Genomic DNA, 25466 nt, shown 5'->3' on the forward strand with positions numbered 1-25466 from the left:
CTTAAAGCAAACCAAACTTGTAATGTGTAATTATCAGCTCTTATTTTGTCACTGGTGTCATTTTTAATAATTTACCGGAATGTTTCTGTCTCCTGTGTTTACAATTGTCTTGTATTGTATTGATATGTCTATTTTGTACTGATAGTTATTTCACCACTTTTAACAGCCTGCTCAGGGACTACAGATGAAAATGATCTATTTGCTAACTCTGGCTCATTTACATGGATCTGAAAACTGAAATGTTGATTAATTTGCACTGTCCCTGTTAAATGAATAAGTAAGTAAATAAGTAAATCGTGTGATAAAAAATTTAAAATATCACTTAACAGTAGCATTATGAAGGATGTAACACAAGCTGTATATTACATTAGAACAAACAAACATTGAGACTGCATGTGCAGGTTTCATTTGATCAATTCCCAACAGCTCCCCAAACCCAGTGTTTTGAGGAGCACTGGTTTCAGTTCATTCAACCTCCTCTTGTGTGTTATTTACTTCATCACGCAACAGTGTTGTATGCCGTTGCCGAGAATAGCTGATATACAAGCTCACAACACGCTGCGGATGCAACCGTTGTGAGCTTGGAGGTCTGCTATTCTCGACCGGTATCTGCGCCCAACACTGCATAAATTAGGCCGAGGGGCTGCAGCTGCGCGAGGAAGCAGCTGCCGTGATCATAGCACTCCCTCCATTCTAATGACAGGGACTGGAGGTGGGGTTTGGAGGACAACTGCTTTGAGAATCGCTTTTGTCGTTTACACACAACATAAGCCAAGTATTATATATTTAAAGAGCGAGAGATCACAGTAAACATTCTAAGCCTTCTTCCACCACTGCTTCTGAGAGTTTGATGGGATGCATTCTTACACGTGAGTGGTGTGACCACTTTTCCATTGCATCTTATGAGCAGTCGGGTTCTTTTGGTGCCGGCCTGTGCGCGCATACTGGTTCTTATCAGTGTGACGTCTGATAAGGCGTCTATATATTTACTTCTCCTCCCCTCTGGAAGAAGGTACTGGACAATAAAAAAGCAGAACAAACTGGCTGAAAAACTGCTTCTTTCTAAGAGCTGTAACCTCTGTTTACCCTCCACTAACACTGACTGAAAAAGACCTCTGGGTATCAGTGTTGGACCTCTTAATATTGCACATTGCAGTCAGATGCTGCTACCTCTCCACCATCATACTGTTTAGCTCACTTTGTCTCATTTCAATGATTGTGCTTGTATTCATAACATTTTTATTCTAATATTCTTTCATCTGTTTTTATTTCCCTTGAACTTATATTTTGCACACTGCTGACTAGTTTCTAAACAGCCGTTATCTTTTCATTATTCTCTGAGCACAATGACAATGTCTGTCTGTCTGTTTATCTAGTAGGCAGATGAAGTTAATGGATTGACAAGTAAAGAGAGTAAATCTACTGGCCAATCTTTCACTTTACTTCAGTGATACTGAATTGAACTCTAGGTAGAATAAATGTCATCCAATATAAAAACACTGAGTTGTTGTGCTGACTCTCTCCTCCTTCTGTCTGTGTGTAAAGAGGTTTCCCCTGGACATGAGGAGAGAAGCCCCAGTCTGGTCCAGGAGGAACTGCAACCTCCACAGATTAAAGAGGAACCCGCCACTCTACCCGGTCAGAATGCCTTCATTGTTATCCCCAATATCCTGACAGGTGAGTTTGAATGTAAAACATCACTTTACCGGCAGCACCATGAAGGATGTTCCACAAGCTGCCTTTGGTTTTAGTAGTTTTTATCCAAGTTTCCTCATTTGTTTTTGTAAACATACTAAAATCCGGTTTTAGAACTTCTTAAAGTGTTAAACTGCTTAAAGTGCACAATGATATTCTCTTAACTATTTTTGTCCGGTTGCAGTAATCTGTTGCATAGTTATGGCCAGTTGAATGTGGCTTGTTTTTTCCCAAAAAACAACAAACGGAGATAAAGCCATTCTCCACAACGAATAAACAGGATGTAAACAAGCTGTTTTTTTCAAAGAAAGTAATTGATAGTTGTTAAATTGGTATTCAATGTAACTCCTCTCTCTCTCTCTCTCAGATGTCTCCAGTGTGACGGTACAGCACATGGTGGTGGAACCTCTGAAGCCCTCCCCTGCGGTGCAGTGTGTGGTGATCAAACCGAAGAAGCGTAAACGTGGCCGTCCGAGATTGAGTGAATGTGACGATCCTGTGCCCTCCCCGCCTCTGCCAGAGGAACTGGAGGAAGAGGAAGAGAGAGCAGGAAGCGGTGAAGAAAGAGAAGAGGAGATGGGAGGAGAGGATGAAGAGAGGATAGGAAGAGAGGATGAAGCTGGCGACCCAACACGTCATCCAGGTGACAATAGAACACTTTGCTTTTGAATTTGAGCAAATTACTTATTTTCTATTCTACGTTTTTGTTTTTGTCGCATTCCTAAGCCGATATGTTGATGGCGGGTCAGTAGGAGACTCAATTGAGTTTCATTTTGAGAACAATTGAGAACATTTTCTCCATTCATTAGAAATATAGATTTAAAAAATGTTCTCCCCATTGACTTGCATTGCACTGCGAAACAGGTGTCAAAGTCACTCTTTTGCATATACACAAACCATAGGCGGCGGGTAAGTAGGGGGAATTATGTGGAAAATTGTTACGTGGAATCGTAAAAGCATGTAATTTGATACAGACGTCCCTTGGGTCATCCTAAAACATCCTTGAAGGGGTGCCCAAATTTATTTTTAAAACAGGAAGTGAGTTATGGACAAAATTCAAAATGGCCACCTAAACTGTTGACCTTTGACTCAAAAGACAACTAAAGAATCTCCAAAAAGCATAACATTTGGCACACATGTCCCTTGGGTCATCCTAAGACATCCTAGAAGGGGTGCACAAAAACGTCTTCAACAGGAAGTGAGTTATTGACAAAATTAAAAATGGCCGCCTACAGTGTTGGCGATTGACTCAAAAAGCCTATAGAATCTCCAAAAAGCATACAATTTGGCACATATGTCCCTTGGGTCATCCTAACACATCCTAGAAGGGGTGCCCAAAATAATCTGAAACAGGAAGGGAGTTAATGACTAAATTGAAAATGGTCGCCTACAGTGTTGAAATATGATGCAATATACCTAAAGAATCTCATAAAAGCATGAAATATGGTATAAATGTCCCTTGGGTGATCTGAACGCATCCTACAACGGATGCCCAAAAAGGTTGTAAACAGGAAGTGACCGCCTAAAGCAGTTGACACAAAATAAAATATAAAGGGACGTCATAAAAGTGTATAATTTGGTACGTACATTGAGTGCTTCTTAATATAGCCAAGAAGGGGTTATTTATTTGTTTGTTTGCTTGTTTATTAAACTTTCTAGGAAGGGACCATGTTGCAGAAATTCTAAATGGCCATTTAAACAGTTGACCATGGCAGTCTGCATATTATGCAGACTCAATACGACAGGTTATTTACTGCATAACCTGCCGTATTTTGTAGTCTACCTTCTGTTTTCATTTACACTCTACATCTTTTTTTGGCACCCCTTAGGATGCATTCAGATCATCCAAGGGACATTTGTACCAAATGTCATGCTTTTACGAGATTATTTTTTACGAGTGTCTTTTGCATCATCTGTCAACACTGTACATGGCCATTTTCAATTTAGTCAATAACTCACTTCCTGTTTCAGATAATTTCAGGCACCCCTTCTAGGATATCTTAGGATGACCCAAAGGACATGTATGCCAAATTGTATGCTTTTATGAGATTCTTTAGTTGTCTTTTGAATCAATTGATAACACTGTAGGCGGTCATTTTAAATTTCGTCAATAACTCACTTCCTGTTTAAGATTTTTTTGGGCACCCCTTCAGGGATGTCTTAGGATGACCCAAGGGACATATGTGCCAAATTGTATGCTTTTTGGAGATTCTTTTGGTGTCTTTTGAGTCAACGGTCAACAGTTTAGGTGGCATTTTTAAATTTTGTCCATAACTCACTTCCTGTTTAAGATTGTTTTGGGCACCCCTTCTAGGATGTTTTAGGATGACCCAAGGGACATCTGTATCAAATGTCATGCTTTTATCCGCCGCGTAACGATTTGGCCATTTCTTTTGCTTAATGCCCCCTACTAATTGGGAAGGCTAGGAGATCTGGCTTTAGGCTGGGGGGGTCGCCCGCGCGCTTCGTGTTTTTTTTGCGGATTTTGTTAGTTTCTTTTCGGTTTTTGGTTACTTTATTTCGGGGTTAGGGTTATGTTATTATTATTATTATTTTTTTGCCTACCCATAATCACCCTGCTGTATTATCACCTGATTATCACCAGGGGGCTGAAGCGACAACACACACACACAATATAGGAGCCTAAATAATGCTGTGCACATATATCTACTCATACATTAGACACAAGTCCCAGCGTCCATTATCATTCATTTCCCCTCGCCACTAATTTCATTGTTTCGGGCTAAACACAACAACAACATACCACATGTCACTACAAGACAAGCCACAACGTGCGCGATGAATTTATGGGTGGCGTAGGCTACTTTTCATTGCTCACTACACATTTGCCCCCTCGGAGCATAATTAATTGCGGCCAGCACAAACTCATCAAATTATGGGCACACCCTTTTGTTCCCTTTAGCTTGAGCACCGGCGACGCAAGACGCGCGGCCGCCATTGAAATCTCCCCATCTGCATAACAACGACCACAACCACTTCGCTTCAACCCCCGCCGTTGCTTTCACTTTGGTCTTGTCTCTATCACACCACACTCATGCTAATATGTCATGCACATCCCACACAAAACATTAAAACACGCCAGTGTCTCAACGCAGCCGCTAACAACTACACCGAGTCGGCACTCTGGGTTGCCAGGTTGGAGGGCATACAAGCAGACAGGTCAGTGTTGCCAGATGTGCGCCATAAACAAGCAACCTCCTTCATGAAAAGGCGATTATTAATGCGATGTTTCACGGGGGTCCCAAGACTCCCAGGGGGTCCCCCAGGTTATAAAAAAACGTTTTAACGTATTTTTTCGTAAAGTTTTATCCGACGATTTTTGAACCCCAAAATAAGCGAGCCCTCACTAGAGCCCTGTGCGCGGCTAGGGGGCGGGACCTCTAGTTATATATATATAATTTGCACAATTCCCAGAATTTCCCAGCATAACATTTGGGAAAGCTTAGCCTACCCTAGCCTTCATTACCCGCCGCCTATGACACAAATGATAATACACTAGGCTGATGCCCGTTAGGAACGTTATGCAATAACCATGGACCTGTTGTCAGTGTACCCGTTGTACTCGTATGTGTGTCGATGTCTCTTTTATGCCCGTATATGGAGATCTCTGTCTGTCTGCCAATGTTATGCCTATATTTGCCAATGTTATGCCTATATTTGGAGATCAAAGAAGAGACATGGAGAGCAGAGATCGTTTGAGCGGTAATTGGCGATTTAAGCGCCACTTTACGACTACGTGGTCGCATCGTGTGCAGGTTAAACTTATCATCTGCATCCCTAGCAAGAGCCTTCAAAAGCTCCAATATATCCAGAACAGCGCTGCTAGGATCCTGCGTAAACACGGAACACATCACACCCATCCTCCGTTCACTCCACTGGCTTCCCATCTCTTCCCGGACCGAATACAAGATATCCCTGTTAACTCATCAGTGCATCCATGGCAACACTCCCATTACTTCAAAGAACTCCCACAAACCTCGACTCGCAACCATCACTCTACTCCCCAAGACCAAGCTATGTACCGTGAGCAATATTGCCAGATTTTGCGAGAGAAAACAAGTAACCAGGTCTACGAAAACAAGCCCAAAAGAAAGCGACTAGGTCACACACACACACACACACACACACACACACACACACACACACACACACACACACACACACACACACGTTCCCCAGCAAAATGAGATATAGCATCAAAATCAGTAATAACTTTATCCCTATATACATTGGCTACAGCCAATGAATATAGGGTTAGTTATTAATTATTTGACTGACAGAGTATTTTCATAATTTACTCACCCAGTGCCAGCGATTTTCGTGTTTATAGTGGTTTTCAAGTGGTCATAGAAGATTTAGATCTATATTGATCGATCGATCCACTGTGTGTACAGCCACCGAGGGTCTCTGACTGCTGCCTTGTTGAAAAACATTCCACTCGTGAGGTAACATTTGTTGCCACAAGCATGCTGAAAACCCCATCTTTCATTAAAAATTGTGTATTTCCCACCTGCCCTTCTCTAGCGTGTGAAATGTGATTCTCTAGCATGGACGCTAGAGAATCACACCATACACTGCCAGCCATTGGCCATCCTTTGTAACTGCAACATATTTTTTGTCAACATCCAAGATAGCTGACAGAAATATTAATATGCCCAACCACAATGCAAACAAGACCCCAGGACTTTTTTGTGTTATCCTATTAGCCCAAATGGCTGGCTCTACTACAATTAATTATTATTATTATGAAAGCTGCAAGCAGCGATGACCGGGCCCTCGCACCTCTGTTCGCGTTAGGGACAAATATGAAGTAAATATGAATATGAAAGGATTTTCAACCGAGTCCAGTGAGGCGACTCATGACTCTGTACGACAAACTGTTCAAAAGTTATGGCAAAAGATATGAAACTATTCTGCCCTCAGAATAGAGGGCGGGTTTAGTAACTCCAATGAAGGAAAAGGGCTCTCAACCAAATAAAGTAACGTTGAGTCTGCAGAACAAACTGTTCAAAAGTCATGGCAAAATATAAACTATAAACTATCGACCAATCGGAAAAGGGGGCAGGGCTAAGTAACACCAAAGAAGAACAAGGACTCCAAATTGAGTCCAATGAGGCTTCTCACATTTGGCTACAACAAGCAGGTCAAAGGTTATGGTAAAAAAAGGAACTATAAAATATTTACCAATCAGAAAAGGGTGTGGGGCTAAGTAACACCAATGAAGAACAAGGACTCTAGTCTAAACCAAGTCCAATGAGACGTGGCTCACAAGTCTGTACAACAAACTGTTCAAAAGATAGGAACTATAAACTGTCGACCAATCGGAAAAGGGGGCAGGGCTAAGTAACACCAAACTGAGTCCAATGAGGCACAAGTACTGTAGCTACGACAAGTAGGTCAAAAGTTATGGTAAAATACAGGAATTTACAAATATCGACCAGTCAGAAAAGGGGGTGGAACCAAGTTACACCAATGAAGGACGATAACTCTGAGTTCAATGACATCACCCTCAAGTCTGTATGGCAATCAGCTCAAAGTTACATTGACAAAAAAGGAAAACTTTTTTTAATCAAAATTTGTATCCCACGATTTTGTAACCCATTTTTTCACCCAGTGCCAATTGTCTAAGTAATCCTGGGCGCTACACTCCCTCTGCCAGCCGAGGGAGAGCCTAGAGCCGAGCTTAGCCTCCTTCAATGCATGAGAGCTAGCAAGCCATTCTTATCACCTGACAGGGGGGAGGTTCCCTGGTTAGACGTATGGAAGGAACACGTTATTTTAACCATTTCCTTTCCCCACCATCAAGCGCCCCGGCTGACCAGGGGGAGGCAGTATAGAGACCAGGATTACTGCATGTTTTTGTGAGGGTAACTACCCTAGGAGACACGGGGAGAACATGCAAACTCCACCCAGAGAGGCCCTTTCACCAACACCACCTAGGGTATGGGCACTGATGCCACGGAGGAGAGAACACGCCTCCAGCGCCCACAGCGTTCCCGGCGGGAATCAAACCCAGGACCTTCTAGCTGTGAGGCGACAGCGCTACCGACTGCGCCACCTTTCCCCCCCCCAAAAAAAAAAAAAAAAACTTGACCCTGTAGATCGGCTTTTTTCACTTCCTGTTTTGGTAGTGAAAAATGGAAGACACACTTCACCACATTCACGCCATTTTACGAAAACTCATGTTTAGTAATAGTCTCACCTGGCCTAAGTCAAACTAATTATTCTCAGAGTGCCTAACTCTGGGTCCAGTTAATCCAATTAGTTTGTCTAAGGCCAGGTCAGACTACTTAAGTCAGCCAGCCCTCATCCCTCAAAAACAAAAACAATCCCGTGGAGCTGTATTATTTTGATGAACATTGTGTCTTTACAAAAATAACAGAAGGCATTGTGAGTGACTCTCCAAACACTCTTTCAAATTTATTTCAGTAATACAGTCTCTTCAGTTTTACTGACCTTTCTCTTACTATATCGGTTCACCAAGCCTATCTTGTATGAAAATTCTGAAACACATTGCAGTGTCCAAGGCACCTCCTGAGATCAGGTTTGCCCCTGGGAACCACTGGCCCCAGCTTACAGACAAACACATGCAAGTGATACCGTGATGCTGCATGCACAAGATAAAACAAGTGCATCTGCATGCAATGTGATGAGGCTTTGTGTCCTGGGTGCTTTGACAATTTTGACTCAGGCCAGGTGTGACTACCTCAATCAGCCATCACCCATCACACAGTTTGGTTTTCGCAGAAGCATTGTATTTTTGTTTACACTTCACAGTAAAATTCTACTGAGAATAGAAGTACTCTATTTTGGTTTTCAGTAGACAATAGAAGCACTATTATGCATGTGTTTAGATTTGTATCATTTTATCCCTTTTTATTTATATGTTCAGTTAAAAACGCAAACACATGCTGTCGTTCTGAGTGGACATCTCAAGAACTCCTTGTTTTTTTCATGTCTAAAGATAAATAAAAACACATCCTGATATCCTACCATAATTCATGCAACAAATTTTGAAAGGAACTGTATGATGAAATGAAGAAAATGGTACTTGAATCCTATATTAAAATTGGCTACTGGGAGGGCGGCAGACGTCACTCTGACTCAGACATAACCATAAACAAACCTGACACGCCCATTTATTGGCAGGACCACGGCCACGTCACTGTGACTCAGACATGACCGTAAAAAAAAACAATACTTCCATATATAGGCATGTCACTGTGACTCATACATAAACCTGATACAATAGGCATGTCTGACTCAGACATAACCATAAACAAGCCCGGTTTACCCATATATAGTTATGGTTCAAATGAAGATGTCATCTCTTTACGTCTTGCAGGATGCATTGTGTTAAAAGAAAGGGATTCTTGCCGGGGTTTAAAATGATATCAACATTGGAACGCATTTGGAACCTGTACTGACTCTGGACACTTTGTTGGACACAGAATTGTTCTCAAACATGAACAATACTTTTTTTTTAAAGACGGGGTGCCGTGATTTTCAGTGATCCCTCCCCCCTAAAACATAATAATCAGGTATTATGGTTATACTAGAAGGAAGATTTTTTTCAAAAAAGTTTACAGAAAGTGTTCACCACCCACCTGTCCTAGTCCCTCCTCCTCCTCATGCCCACCTGTTGTGTTATGATAATGAGGGGGAGGGTATATTTGAGATTTAAGTATTTTTCAGCTGACTCACACTGTTACAAGAATATAATTTCATGTTAACAAATGCGTTTTTCACTCTGCAAGTCGATGTCAACAGAGTGGCAGTTGAACAACTTGAACAGAGACAGAGAAAATGTTAAGGTCAAACATTCAATGCTTTACCCTCATTTTATCTTCTGCCTAGACTTCCTGCTCCTCCCTGTGTGTAAAGAGGAGGTTTACCCTGAAAAGCAGGAAAGGAGCCCCAGTCTGGAACAGGAGGAACCAGAGCCTTTACGGATAAAAGATGAGCTACTTCAAAGACCAGAGGAGGCTGATGGGTCAACATTGACATTCCTAGCAGGGAAAAGTGAGGATGATGAAAACAGAGAGACAGAGCCTCTAGCCAGCACCTCAACTGAACACATGAAAACACAAGCTCATTTAGAGGACTGTGGAACCTCACAACCAACTAGTGATGATCAGCACCTCTCTTCACACTGTTCTGAATCTGTCATTGATGGCAGTGATGAGGATTGGGAAGAGACCAGGGAAGCTCAGTCAGCTTTAAACACACTGAAATCACACAAGACACAAAATATGGAAGGACACAGCCAGGACCTGAAATCATCAAAACAAGCAAACCCCATGAGCAGGCACCCAAGGAAGAGGTGCTTTACTTGTAAGGTTTGTGGCAAAGGCTGTAGTAAGATGAGTACACTAAAAGCACACATGAGGACTCATACAGGGGAAAAGCCCTACATTTGTACTGTTTGTGGCAAAGGCTTCAGTGAAAAGGGAAATTTAAAAAGACACTCAGGGACTCATAATGGGGAAAAACCTTTTACTTGCAGCGTTTGTGACAAAGGCTTTAGTCAACATTTTTGTTTAAAAACACACATGAGGACTCATACAGGGGTAAAACCCTTAACTTGTGACATTTGTGGTAAAGGCTTCCGTAACAAGGCTGATCTAAACAGACACATGATGACTCACACAGGGGAAAAACCTTTTACTTGCAGCGTTTGTGACAAAGGCTTTAGACGAAAGTGTCTTCTAAAGACACACATGAGCACTCATACAGGGGAAAAGCCCTTCATTTGTACTGTGTGTGGCAAAGGCTTTAGTTACACGCGAGATTTAAAAAGACACATGAGGACTCATACAGGGGAAAAGCCGTACACTTGTACAGTCTGTGGTAGAGGCTGTACTGATTTAAAAGAACACATGAGGACTCATACAGGGGTAAAACCCTTAACTTGTGACATTTGTGGCAAAGGCTTCCGTAACAAGGCTGATCTAAACAGACACATGATGACTCACACAGGGGAAAAACCTTTTACTTGCAGCGTTTGTGACAAAGGCTTTAGACGAAAGTGTCTTCTAAAGACACACATGAGCACTCATACAGGGGAAAAGCCCTTCATTTGTACTGTGTGTGGCAAAGGCTTTAGTTACACGCGAGATTTAAAAAGACACATGAGGACTCATACAGGGGAAAAGCCGTACACTTGTACAGTCTGTGGTAGAGGCTGTACTGATTTAAAAGAACACATGAGGACTCATACAGGGGAAAAGCCCTTCATTTGTACTGTGTGTGGCAAAGGCTTTAGTTCACCTCGAGATTTAAAAAGACACATGCAGACTCATACAGGGGAAAAGCCCTTCATTTGTACTTTTTGTGGCAAAGGCTATAGTGACAAGCGATATTCAAAAACACACATGATGACACATACAGGGGAAAAGCCCTTCATTTGTACTGTTTGTGGCAAAGGCTTTAGTGATAAGCGAGATTTAAAAAGACACATGAGGACTCATACAGGAGAAAAGCCGTACACTTGTACAGTCTGTGGTAGAGGCTGTACTGATTTAAAAGAACACATGAGGACTCATACGGGGGAAAAGCGCTTTACTTGTACAGTCTGTGGTACAGGCTGTACTAATTTAAAAAGACACATGAGGACTCATACAGGTGAAAAGCCCTTTATTTGTACTGTTTGTGGCAAAGGCTTGAATGATACGCGACATTTAAACACACACATGAGGACTCATACGGGGGAAAAGCCCTTCATTTGTACTGTTTGTTGCAAAGGCCATAGTGCCAAGCGACATTTAAAAACACACATGAAGAGACATACAGGGGAAAAGCCCTTCATTTGTACTGTTTGTGACATAAGCTTTAGTGAGAAGCGAGATTTAAAAAGACACATGAGTACTCATACAGGGGAAAAGCCGTACACTTGTACAGTCTGTGGTAGAGGCTGTACTGATTTAAAAGAACACATGAGGACTCATACGTCATTGAAATAGAGTGCAACCACGTTCCAATTTAGCATTGCAAACCATAACATATCAACTCCGACAGTCCTTCTAAATCTAAACAAAAAAAAGGAAAAAGTGCAATTCTATTAGCAGTAATAAGAATAAGAACTTTAAAAAATAAATTGTCAACTCACTATGACTGTGGTGTGGAGTGAAAAAAAAAAAGCATTTTGTCAACTCCGTCAGACTCCATCATATGTAGCACTGGGAGGTTGGCCCATTACATGGTTTAATAGTCAACACATTGATCTTTTAAAATATATTTTCCCAGGTATAATTGAAGAATATATTACAAAAATATATATAAACTAGAAAGTCTCCGCCAGCAGACCCGTGCTATTTTAATCAAATTAAATCACTTACCCTATCTTTAACCATAGTTCTCTAGGAATGTTCTAATTCTTACTTAAAATAGAACATGTTACTATATCATCGCAATTATATTATCATAACAATAACTAATGAGATACAGTAGGGTAAAAGATATATCTTTTAGTTAAACAAAAAGTTCTTTGTTAACACATTGAATGCCAATCGCGTAGATCTACGCGAACCTATTTAAAGCCGCAGCGTGCCAGTCGCGTAGATCTACGCGAACCGCCGATTCCCATTGATTTTGCCCCAGGTGCACTTTCCGGATTTTTTTGATCCATTTCCGTTTCCGGTTTCCGGTCGGAAACAGAATTATTCGGGTTCCGGTTTTTTCGATCGTATCCGCTTCCTGTCTGGGATCCTGTTTAAAACTCGATTTTCTCGGTTGTTGTTTTTCTCCTCGCTGATCACTGTTTACCGTTGATCGGCTGTAGCTTCAAGATGGCGGCACGGATTTGGAAACTGTTTTCGCTGGCCGTTTCTCACGGATCCGCTGTGTGTTTAGAACCAAATGAACGCGCACTTTTAACTTATTTAGCGAGGTCTGTGGCGACATGAAAAAAACAAAAAAACAACAATAAAACGCTGGCACTGGTGAGTACATTATGAGATTAAACTCTGGCATGGAATGTGTTAAAAGGTGAATGTAATGCCGTCGATGGCAAACGCTGCTGTTCCGGTGAATGCTGTCAAAAGTACAACAAGCTCGTTTGGCTCAAAATAACGAGACAGTCGGTGGAGTAGGTGCATGGTTTCATAGTGAATCAGTTTGATGATGTGACTTTTACCAACTCCTCCTGGTCCGCTCAGAAAGATTTGGTAGCTTGGATGTGATTGATGAGTTTTAAGTGCAATGATTGTGTTTTTGCACCATTTTCTATGAAAGGTCACCATTTCCCTCTGTTTTGGAGTCAGTGATCGCATCATGCTTAAGTAATCTTCTCGAGTCATCATACCTTTGTCTTGCTCCGCAGTGAAACACACACGCACGGACGGGTGATTTGTACTGGAAGGTACTGGTCCAATCAATGTCTTACCTCACTTCAAAAGACATAAATGGCTTTTTGAAGTGACACACCTATTTATAGGATTTTATTTCGTCATGCGTCCCTCTAGCCAATCAAAAGCATTGGTGTCAACATATTGTCACGTGGAGCTTGACCAATGTTAGCTTGGCTAGGAGAGAGGTGAACACACAGCGGGACAAAGCGAAAACATACTCTCCGCCTCCGGCGGAGACAATAAAAGTTTTGTCCCGATTCTCAAGAATGGGAATATATATATGTATATGTATATATATATATATATATATATATATATATATATATATATATATATATATATATATATACATTTGTTATTGTACAGTATAACTTTAAATCACAAATACAATGTGAAACAATGACGCCATGAGACACATAAACCGTACATACTTACTGTAGTTCACAGAAATTCTCCTGGGTGTATATGAGGCCTTCTCCTTTTCCCCTGGCCTGTACACTAAACACGATTTAGCTTTTTGACGCGCTGTGAGCTTGTAGAGCGGACATTTTCGCTGAATGTTAACCCCCGGAATAGGATTGCGAGGATTCATGTGATTTAAGGGTCATCCACATCAAGAGTGATAACTAGAAAGATAACTGTAATGATGTGGAACATCCATCCAATTCAATTCAAAGGGGCTTCATTGGCATGAGAAACCATATGTTTACATTGCCAAAGCAAGTGTCAAAATATAATAAAAACAATTTATGAAAATGGGGAAAGTATGTACAGCTGGAGTGGGTACAGCATTGTGTTAAACAGAGCTATGTCACATTGCGTTGTTATACATGTTATATATGCAGGGTATAAAGCTTTTTGAAACAAATAGCAATCTTTTGGAGTCACCTTTGGCAGCATTTTTCTCAAAACTATTTAAATAGTATACAAAAAAGTCTCAGATTTAAGATGTGTTTAAAGGTAGCAGCTCTCTTTATATGTGTAGCAGGACTATAGGTCTACTCGGTACAGATAGTGCAGGAAACTCAATGGGTTAGTTACAGGGTGGTTGTATTCCATTGGCTAAGCTTTTATCGCAACAGTTCACAAAACTTGCTGCTGTGTTCGCACATTGTTGTATTTCTCCGAGTAGGTATCAGAGTTTTTTTTTGTGGTTGGTCATGATTTCAAACTCACTTTGGGTGTATGTAATCTATGATGTCTTGGTACACATTGGCAGGTGGTTATAAAGTGTAGTCTGTTTTCACCACATTTTGTGTGCACATCCACACTGATGAATGAAAACATTCTATAAACCTGTTGAACATGAACATTTTGAATGTGGCAGGGAGGCATGGGGTCCCATTTTTATAGTCTTCGGCATGTCCCGGCTGGGGAATTGAACACCAGTCTCCCAATCTCAGGGGGGACACTCTAACCACAAGGATCCCAAGTGATCCCAACACTATTGTTCACCATCTGTCGTTATAGTTGTGGTGTGAATCCCGCCTTCCACTTGTGGTAGCACAATTTTGAAAACGTAATTATGATTATAGTTATCATTCTTGGTGTGGATGACACTTTTAAGCTGAGCTCGCACTAAATCATAATCAGGGTGATTTTGAGTCAGTCCTGGGAAACGAGTACCCAGGACTTCTTTGTGTTATCTTTTGAGCCCAAATGTGTGACTGTACCTCGTGCTGTTTGAATTTCTGTCTAATAAAGTATTCAAGCGATCAATCAAAAGGGTAGTGGTGTTGATTTGTGGCTTTAGATTGAGGGAGGGCCCTTGCTTTTTGTATAATTTGCAGTCTTTGAGATATTCAATCCAATCCAGTTTCAGCGTCTGACAAAGAGGTGAGAGCTTGCAAATTCATAAAATATCAGCATGGGGGCATCAGTAGTAACAGTGTGTGGATATATCCACTTCTCCTGTATGCATTATTTTCTCCTGTAGTGCCTCTTGAAATATCTGATGGTAACCGATCATATTATTCACCATGTTGGTTTCTTTGAACTTCTCGCTACCTGGCGTGCATTGTGGGTAGGTATTTCTCAGGATAATCCGTGCATCGGTTCTTTGTTTTGCAGGTCCAAAGAGAGTAAGACACTACGTGTTGTTTGGTGAGTTGACATCCTGCCTGTGACCATTGTCGAGAGCGCAAGTTATTGCCCTCTTAAGGCTGTGGTTGTCGAGCGTGGCTCGCTCACCAGCTATTAAATTAAAAGTTCACAGTCAATGTGCTATAACTCCGGACTGTTTCCTTGGCGCTGAAGCACTTCTTAACTTTTCTCAGGGGGAACCATGTTCTCATTTGGACAGACAGCACCTCAGTGGTGTTTCATGTCAACCATCTAGGAGGGACCAGGTCTCTGGAGTCCCTGAGGGAAGCCCAGCGACTGTAGACCACTGGCGTATGGCGGGTTCTAACGTTGACCGGGCCAGATTCTTAAACCCCCCTCCCCCCGAGGGGGGTGTTCGCACAACAACGGCTGATAAGCCTATTGAGAATTACTGAGCCATTCCGTGTGGAAAATGGAACGCTCGTCCCAAAACACACTGCCCCATTTTTTTTCCGCAGACCGAGGCCGCCGGTTTAGACGCGGGGCAGGGTGTTTCAGGACGACTGTTCTTCTTCTATTACATTTCTGAATGGAGAGGTGCTTGTCTCTGCGCAATGGAGAACCGGTTTGGCGGCGAAACTTTTCTAATGGCCAATCATTAACAATTCGGCCGAATGCAAATGAGCCCCATTTGAAAACAAAGGCGACTTAAAGGGTGAGGGGCTGCTAATGTTGTTCTGTTGATTTTTTGATTTTACAGACCGGGCCATGGCCTCGTTGGCCCCAATGAGAATACGCCTCTGCTGTGGACATGGGCTTATCCTCTATTTTCCTCGATGAGGGCAATGCACCTGCCAGGCAGAGCAAACTCTGTGGCAGATTATCTGTCTCATCAGATACTGCCCTCTGGGGAGTGGAGATTGCACCCCCAGGTGGTACAGTTGATTTGGGATCAGTACGGGGTAAGCCGTGTAGATCTGTTTGCCTCAAAGGGCACAACTCATTGTCCTCTGTGGTTCACCCTGGCAGAGACCAGTGCCCCGCTTGGGATGGACGCTCTCGCCAACATGTGGCCGAGAGCGTTCCTGTATGCGTTTCCTCCGATCCCCCTGTTGTTGCCTGTGCTTCACAGGGTGAGATTGTCTGTATCACAGAGTTCTCATGGTGGCCCCCAAGTGGCCCTCGAGAGTGTGGTATTCAACGCTCCTCAGTCTATTAGACGGGGATCCGTGGCAGCTTCCAGTGAGGATGGACCTCCTATCCCAGATGGACAGGAAGGTATGGCATCCATCACCGAGCCTCCTTCAGCTTTGGGTATGGCCATTGAAAGGGATCAGTCACTCTTGAGTGTGCTTGACCCCTCAATATGCGAGACCTTGCGGAGTGCAAGAGGCCCTTCCACAAGGTTGGTGTACTCTAATTGCTGGGCTGCTTTCTCATCATGGTGGAGCGACAGGGGTCTAGACCCAGTCTCTTGCCCCGTACAACATGTACTACATTATTTACAGTGTCTACTTGATGCCGGCCGTGCGGCCTCCACGTTGAGGGTACACACGGCCGCTATATCCTTTAATCACATTTCACACCGATCCAGCCGGTTTTAGGTCAAACCGGCTGGATCGGTGCTCGGCCGGTCACTGTCATGAATTCTGATTTTATACCGGTGGGGGGGGGGGGGGGGGGGTGGTGGTGTGTGTGTGTGTGTGTGTGTGTGTGTGTGTGTGGGGGGGGGGGGGGTTGTGTGTGTGTGTGTGTGTGTGTGTGTGCTCATGAGCTTGTAGATCTGCTCTACAAGCTCATGAGCTTGTAGATCTGCTATTTTTGGCTTAAGTCCTCCTAAAAAATGAGATGCTAGTGGTTAATGTAAAAGAATATCATATCACACAAAGATTTGGCGGCCCCTAGTAACGCTGAGGACCCCCTAGGGTTCCCGGACCCCCTGTTGAAGACCCCATGACTAGTGACATAAGGTAAATTTCTCACCTTGAAAACAATTAAATGCAGACATACTTGCTATGTGTCTGAATGGGAAAACCTTATTTATTTATTTTTGCTTTTAGTCAAAATAAGAAAATCATTTTGCATTAAAATAAGATTTTTTGTTAAAAAGGATTACCATTTAAAAAAAGAATCATTTCAATAACTGATCTCAATATGGACCCATAATTTGCCATAATCATGCAGCTCTATAACAGTGACAGCCATGACAGCAATGGTACAAATAAAACAAATTAAATAGACTACAGTAGTATTGTTTTACAAATTCTTCTTCTTTTTGTAATCACTTTAGGCCTTTCGCTGTATAGTTAGGCCATCAATATTATAGCCATATCATGTTATTAGACTGGATATCGTCTATGATTGTGAATAATGTACTATTATGATATGGCATAAGTGTTATTTTCCTGGTTTAATCTTATTGGTACTCTATATTGGCAAATACACAAAATTAAGTACTTGTACTCGGCCTGAACAAATTCTAGTTAGTTCTTAGATAGAAAATCGGTATCGGTAAAATCGGTATCGGCAGGTCAGACAAAAAAACTGTAATCGGTATCGGCCAAGGATTTTTTAATCGGTGCATCTCTAACTCTGGGGTTACACTTTGGCCGAATGTCTCATTCCTACCTAAAGTATTGCCCCCCAGTTATGCTAACCAGACCATAGAGTTGGCGGCATTCCATCCTCCCCCGTTTATATCCGAGGTGGAGGAAAGGGCCCACTTACTGTGTCCAATCGGTGCTTTGCGACTGTATATTCAGGCAACACAGGGTATTAGACGCTCAGATCAGCTATTTGTCTGCTACGGCGGAAAGAATAGGGGATGTGCACTGTCTAAACAGCGACTATCCCACTGGGTAGTTGACACAATTAAAAAGGCTTATGAAGTAGCCGGTAAACCTGCCTTTTCAGATGTCATCTGCCATTCTACCAGGGGCGTAGCCACGTCCTGGGCGGCGATGAGGGGGGTGTCACTGACGGACGTCTGTGCGGCGGCACCTTGGACAGCGCCTTGCACATTCTCGAGGTTCTATCGCCTTGACGTGGCCTCTGGATCCTCACTGGCGTCAGCTATCCTGCCACTGGCTGCTACGGCAGACTAGGAGGTGGGTGCAATTCCTCGTGATACTTGTGGTATAAGTCATCCACTACTGTTAACTGCCTACTGGCAGTCAGGAGGGAATGAAACAAAACGGAAGTTATGAATGTAACTATGGTTTTGTGAATTCCTGGATGACTGACAGTAATACTGGTCACTCGGAATCTTTCAGGGCGAGAAGATTCTTAGAGGCCGCGTGTAGGCTATCATGTGTAGCCGGGACGGCGGACGCACAGGTGGCCTACACCACGTGACATGACTTTGTTTATATTAAGTCTCGAACTGCGCAGAGCGCGAGAGGCATTATTCACTACAGGAATTCACAAAACCATAGTTACATTCGTAACTTCCGTTAATGTGTACATTTTTTTATGTTTTATTACATACATACGCACATACATACATACATACATACACATACTTGTACTTAAGTCTTGAGTCTTGACATTTTTAAAACAAAAATCTAGTCTTATCCCTTATAAGACAAGATTTGTGTTGTTGAAATTATTATTATTTTTTTTCCAAAAAATGTTAATACTCTACAAGTAGCTACATGGCACCACATATTTTCAGATAGGGGTCCGCAGCCAGATACATATCAAATTGGGGGGACTTTGACATGAAAGTGTTTGAGAACCAATGGGCTACAGTAACCGAAGATGTACTGCCCTGCCAAACTGTTGAGGTGGTGTCCAGCAAATGGCGTGGGCTTCAGAGATAATTGGCAGACTTTCTGGGGGAAACCTGCTCTGAATACAAGAGCCGGCATACATCCTCCTTTGGATGGTGCAGCTCTCTCACATCTAGAAATATGACCCAGTTTATAGACACTTGAACCCTAGCATCCCTATTCTGTGGGCGAGCATTCTGCATACAATTGTGTGTGCTTGCAGATTTTTTTTTTTTGGCTAGAAAATGTTGTGTCGAGGGGGAAAAGAGGGGACCAAGTACATCATAGCCCCTATGTTGTGAATAAAGGGACGTTCCACCACGCCTCAAGCCTAAATCAGGCTGGACCGGGGCATCTCAGGAGCCCACACATATAGCTGAATAAAGAAGGCACTGGAGCAACTTGGATGATTGGAGCCTTTTTCTTTAATAGAACAGGGTGCCAAGCAAGAACGGCAACATTTCAATGTCTATTACATCTTTGCCAGGTCACGGTGCCTTCTTTATTAATCCCCTATGTTGTGTTTTGTTTATTCTGTCTTTGTTTCTTCCACAGGGCCTGCTGGCTGGGAAAAATGAATTCACAAATTTAAACGCTAACCATGGAATGAAGAAGACATCTATGCGGCCTCGAGGTTCATTTATACTCTGTTGAAGGGGTTACGTGACGGGCCAACTAAAATGATGCATTTTCAACTTCAAGTATTTAAAGCCCACAAATCACTTCATTGTGTGCTGTTATATTTAAGTCTAACTGTAGCTGTGAGGCGAACTTAGACAGTATTTAATGTGAACAATTCCAAACATATTCTTTGTGAATGATATGAGTCCCCTTACATTTCAAGTAATGTTTGCCTTTAATGAATTGTTGAATGGAGAATATGTGAACCTGGAATCAGGAGTAGGAAGTCCACTAGGAAAACAACATTGATGTAGACGTGGGATCACTGGGATGACAGCAAGTTACTTATATAAGGACTACACAAGTTAACATCCTCTCTCTCTCTGGGCACTGGCAGGAGTATATAATTTATGTCGGGCAGAAACCTTTTATCTCTGAATTCTAACTTTTTGTGTTTTTTCGTAAATGAATGCCCTACTTGATTAACCTAAAGTGTCACACAATATTTGCAGATCTGCCAGCTCGAACCGGGGCGCGAAGCGACGCGTTTTGAGCTTGTCGATCTGCTCCCAAACAAACAGTTCCACAGTTTGGGAGTCAGAAGGGAGAAGAGTCTGGGACGTGTTGAGTGTTTCTCCAGGTCTTTTAGGGAAGGATGTGACAGCTTTCCTGTGTAGTCCTTTGGAATCCTTTAGTAACAGTTATGTTGTGTAGTTTGTATATCGTTTTGAAACATTGTATGTTGTCCAAAACTCCATTACAATAATTTGATCATTGTAATATTAGGACTTTGAAGATTTTGATTATTATATAAAAATAAAAAAAAGAACATAGGTAGGCCTACATTACCACTTCAGCCCTATTTATACTTTGGCTTTTTGAAAATGGACGATCTACAAGCTCAACAGTTTTGCGTTTAAGCTACATTTGAAAACATTTAAAATGAGACATTCTGCATAATAAGTACTTTTACTTTTGGTACTTTTAAAGGGGAAATCCACCCATTTTCAATATTTAACTATGTCATTAATATAGCATAAAGGAGTTGTGTGGAAATAAGAAAAAATTTAAAAAAAAAATAACATTGCAAAACAATTTAACATTGCAAAAAAATTAACATTGCAAATTACACCATGATGAGTCATCACAGTGTAATTTGCAATGTTAATTTTTTTGCAATGTTAAATTTTTTTGCAATGTTAATTTTTTCTTATTTCCACACAACTCCTTTATGCTATATTAATGACATAGTTAAATATTGAAAATGGGTGGATTTCCCCTTTAAGTCATTTATATTTTGATTCCAATAGTTTTGTACTATTACGTACATGTTTTAAGTACATTTTTAATATTGGACTTTTACTTATTCCTGCATTGCGGTATTGATACTTTTACATAAATAAAAATAAATGCGAGTAGGGCCTACTTGTTCTTCCACTACTGAGTGACAGTTACACACTCCCTCCACGAGGGGGCAAAAGCCAACAGTGCCTGGATCCTTTACTGCCCCATGTGCGCATCTGCTCATGCTTGAACAACGTTGACCCGGGACGAGCAGTGTTGCCATGTCAGTTTATTATAAGTGAATTTGGGCTTGTTGTTCTGGAAAGTTGCTTGTAAATATTGGCGGTTGCGGTTTTTTGGACTTGTTTCTTAAGTGTTTGCTTATTTGGTCTTGCTTCCTAATGTTGTTTAAACCAGTGTTTCTCAAACATTTTCAGGTCAAGGACCCCCAAATTAATATGTAGCCTATTTGTCTACGGACCCCCATCTGAAAATATTTCATGCCAGAGACCCCCATGCAACATTTGTGTTACAATGTTTTAGAACATATTCCACGTTTTTCAAAAACAAATGCAATATTTTTTTGGGAAGAATAGCAGTCAGATCTACATGCTCACAACACGTCGCACCGCGACACATTGTGAGCTTGCAGATCTGCTATTTTCAAATAGTCAATGTATTCTTATCCCCCTCTTATCCTTCATTTTCCTCTTTTGTATATATTTTTTTCTCTCTTCATACCAGTAACCTGAAAGCTGATTGTATGACATTCTGTATAGTAGTGTGTATATCTGTCAGCCTCTTATAATGACATCATGATTTGTGTGCATGGGGTTCTCATCTTAAACAAGCTTAGTGCTTAATGAGAGTTCCAGTTTAGTAGACCTTGTATTGTGAATTTGTACTTCCATGTTATGTAGGCCTACTGTCATGTACTATTCTCATGTACTATTCTTACTAAATAAACTACATCAATCAATCAATCTTCTGCCCACATATAGTCATGATCATGTCCTAGTATGAGAGAGTATAGGGGAAGGGGATCAACGACACGTCACGTAATTTCTTTGTTTAGCCCAAAAAAACGTCAGCTGTGCCGAAATTGGGCCAAACAAAAGGCGCTTCAAAAACCCGGATGTGTGTCTCAAAGAATATTATCATTATGTTTAAACGGCGAAGGCCGGGCTCACTTCTTTTTGGGCTTTGTTTTCATAGACCATGGACCCAGGTTGCTGATTTCTCTCTCGCAAAACCTGGCAACACTGGGGACGAGGCTTAGCTCGTGGACAACAAAGAGTCTCAACACAAATGTGTCACAAAGGAGATAAAACTAGTCAAATGGAGTCTGTACGGCTGTCGATAAACGAACACCTAACGTCGGTGGGAGAGGAGATATTAGTGTGTGTTTTGGACGAACAGCAGCGTGGTGCTGATGATGTTTGTCGTGTGAAGCTTCGTGTCAGAGTGTTTGTGTTGGAGCGCCTCCGTGCGGCTGCAGAGTTCATGTGCAACCTCTTCCAGAGAGAGATAGAGACACAAGAAACTCTGCTGGAGAGACAAAACAAACTGCTGGACGTGATGCTACAACCATACATCAAACTTCACAGAGCAGGTTGGTTCATTATGCTTCATTTCATTACCAATTGAAACTTTCAACACCAGCTTAACTTAATGTAGGGTAACCGGAAGGCTCGCCTCGCCCCAAAACACAGTCGCCCCCATTTACACGGACCGCTCGCCCCCAGTGGTTCTTGTATTCTTATTTCACTGAAGTGTTACTGAGCTTCTCATTTTACTGAGGTTAAAGCAATCAAGGTAGGTCCAAAAATAACTATTTTTAGCAACCTCTGCTGGTCACTACCGTCATTCCAGGTCTTTAGCGGAGTCCTGCATTACACAGAATTCCATTTGTTTTCAGCGGAAGGCGGAAGCGTTTCAAAAAGCGTTTATTTTAATTGTTCTATACTATCTGCGGATCGTTGCTCTTAGCCATTGGAGCTTTAGTTACAGTGAGCTGTGTCTTCTTTTGCTGTTGTTTTTCCATCTTCAAATCCTATGAAGCCATAAAAACAGCGTGAAATTCCTCTATGTTACTAGCGCGGTAGTTCTGGGCCAAACAGGAAACCGGTGCATTTCCGTTTCTGTTTTCCGGACGGATGACGTCATTTTCGCGGGAAATAGAAAATATGTTTATAAAAGGTTTTCGGGAATGAAATTCATGGAAAGGGTGTTGTGAAAGATTTGCCACTCACAAAAGATATTCAATTTAACTTTCTTTTTTTTTGGAAAAAGTTACCTAGTATAACTTTAAGGTTAGGAATAAGCAGCCCGGTCGCCAGACGTTGTCACAGTATGTTTTAAATAAATAAAAACAGCACATAAAACACAACCATACCATACAAAGACATAACATCACATATATAGGCTTGCTCTCCAGTGTTTCCGCAGCCTGGACGAGTACCGGAGACAGCTTTTCCCAGGATTGACTATATCCTCAATACTGTTCCGGGACTCATCCATACATGAAACCATACATGGAATGTCTTAAGAGGGCCTCACAAGTGTGGATACCACATGTCACAAATAAGTAACTGGCACTCTGCCATCTAGGGACCTTAAGTAGAATCCTCAGGGCATCATTGTATGCCACCTTAAGCCTCCGCATACTACCCTTCTTCTATGTGCACCACAAGAAGGTTGTATACATAGGAGTGCAAAATGCTTTAAAAAGCGCACACTTAACGGGATCAGAACACATACTGAACCTTCGAAGCAGCATGTTGGCCTGGGCATAAAGTATACAGCACTGCCTAGAGATATCTCTATCATCTTGGAGATTGTCTGTAAAAATGTGGCCCAGATAACCGACCGATTGTCGCCTAGGTAGAAGTCTGGGAAAGCTAATTTCTTGTCCTCATGGCTTCTCACAATCATGACACTACTTTTTTTTGCATTATAAATAATGTCATGATCAATGACATTATTTAGAAAGATTAACTGTTTCTAAAATAAATACAATATTTAAGGTGTTTTCAATTTTTAGTTTTAGTTATAGAGGGCAATTATAATGTATTAAGGCTTATTAGGCAGGGATCCTTTTAACAAGCGTACCAAAGTGTGAAGTTACTGCAGCTAGAGGGCGCTATCCCCCTGGGTCACTGAGTTCTGTTTTATATTAGCCTCGGAAACCCATGCCTTTTTTTGGGTGAATTTTATATTGAAACTCCCCATAGAGAAATCTTAGATTGCGTCATATAAATTATAAAGTTAAATAAACAGTCTTTGCACATTCTTCCTTTTTGGTCCGGACATCTACATAAGCGTTCAGATTTTAAAAATAAAGTGCGTACTCCTTGGCCACGGATATTATAATTATGTACGTCAAGTATATTCTGTATTGTTCAATAAGAAGCAATTTAATCCGATCGGTGTCCATTTTCTTATAGTTATAATAGTTATAATGTATCAGAATGCAATACTGATACACCTCCCAACCAATAGGGTTGCATAGTTGAAAGGATATGGAGAAATGGCCACCAATGGGATTAAAACTATTTTATTCACCAATATGCAATATACAGGTACTTCTGAGGAGCCATACATAATCGTAACATCCGTGGCCATGGGGTAAGCACTTTATATTTTAAATCTGAACCTTTTATGTATATGTACGGACCAAAAAGGGAGAAAGTGCAAACACTATTTTGAAAATCATCCAAGATGGTCATGACAGATGACCTTCTTGTGATCCAAGGCTATAATTTAATCAAAGAGTAAGAAAATATAAATATTTTTCTAATCCACAGACGCAGACTGTGAGTTACAAATGTAACTCAATATCATTCTTCTGACTACAGTGACCCGTTACTTATCGATCATCCCACCATGATGTTGCCGTTATAAGCACAACTTTGTGAACGTGAAGAATGTCCATAAAGACTGGACTAATAACCCTCAAGCATGGCCATCAGTTGAGTTCGAGAATATTTTCGAACTCTACTCTGATATATAGTCTTGGTAGTAAAATATTGCATGGTTTGCTGGTGTTGATTACCAAGAGCCCTTGCATTGTTGATATTTGTTGCAAATACTTGCACCTGTTTTATGTCAAACTATCCAAAAACAACTAAGTTCACCCATTTCACACACATTATTTGATTTACTTATTTTTGTCTTAAAAGGTCCAAACAGCAGCTGACAACTTGTGAGAAAATCATTAAAGCGCTTTCAACCCACTGTGCCTCTTTTGGTTATATGATGATAGACAGAATCGCAGAAGGTTTTTAATATTTTGAATATCGGTGGCAAGAATTAACTGCGCTACAATAATTCACCATATTTTGAGCTATGGTGAAAAAAAAAAAATAACATGTAGCAATGTGTAAGTTATCTGTATGTGTGTCTCTAAGAATAAACGACACAGAGTCACATACCTGACAGAATCACCAAAATGATCTGTTTATTTTTGGAACACAGTTCTTATCTGACGCAGTCTAATATTTCTCTGTGGGGATTTTCAATAGAAAAAATACTTCCGGGACTCAGGGGTAGCGGGAGCGATGTCAGGACTTCGGTACTCTGTTGTAGATACCGAGCAGTTAACCACTTGAACCGCAACAGCCCCTATTCTGGGGGGAATGTTTGCCAAAAATAGCTTTTTGCAAGCTCACAACGCCACAAAGTG

The 25466-nt window shown here is 41.5% G+C and overlaps 1 protein-coding gene across 1 annotated transcript in view; it reads left to right on the forward strand.

Moving 5' to 3' along the window:
- LOC308082047 (uncharacterized protein) overlaps window positions 1-25466 on the forward strand; it is a gene marked incomplete at both ends in the record, with an annotated part of 76956 nt that overhangs the window by 34292 nt on the left and 17198 nt on the right. The window contains 6 exons of the mRNA XM_080423657.1: window positions 1546-1677; window positions 2063-2338; window positions 9574-11602; window positions 15135-15145; window positions 16137-16385; window positions 22104-22394. Of these exons, the coding sequence (XP_080279783.1) occupies window positions 1546-1677; window positions 2063-2338; window positions 9574-11602; window positions 15135-15145; window positions 16137-16385; window positions 22104-22394 (2988 nt within the window). The remainder of the gene's footprint in view (window positions 1-1545; window positions 1678-2062; window positions 2339-9573; window positions 11603-15134; window positions 15146-16136; window positions 16386-22103; window positions 22395-25466) is intronic.

The sequence above is a fragment of the Gymnoscopelus braueri genome, assembly GCF_963280865.1.
Source record: "Gymnoscopelus braueri genome assembly, chromosome: 3".
Taxonomy (NCBI): domain Eukaryota; kingdom Metazoa; phylum Chordata; class Actinopteri; order Myctophiformes; family Myctophidae; genus Gymnoscopelus; species Gymnoscopelus braueri.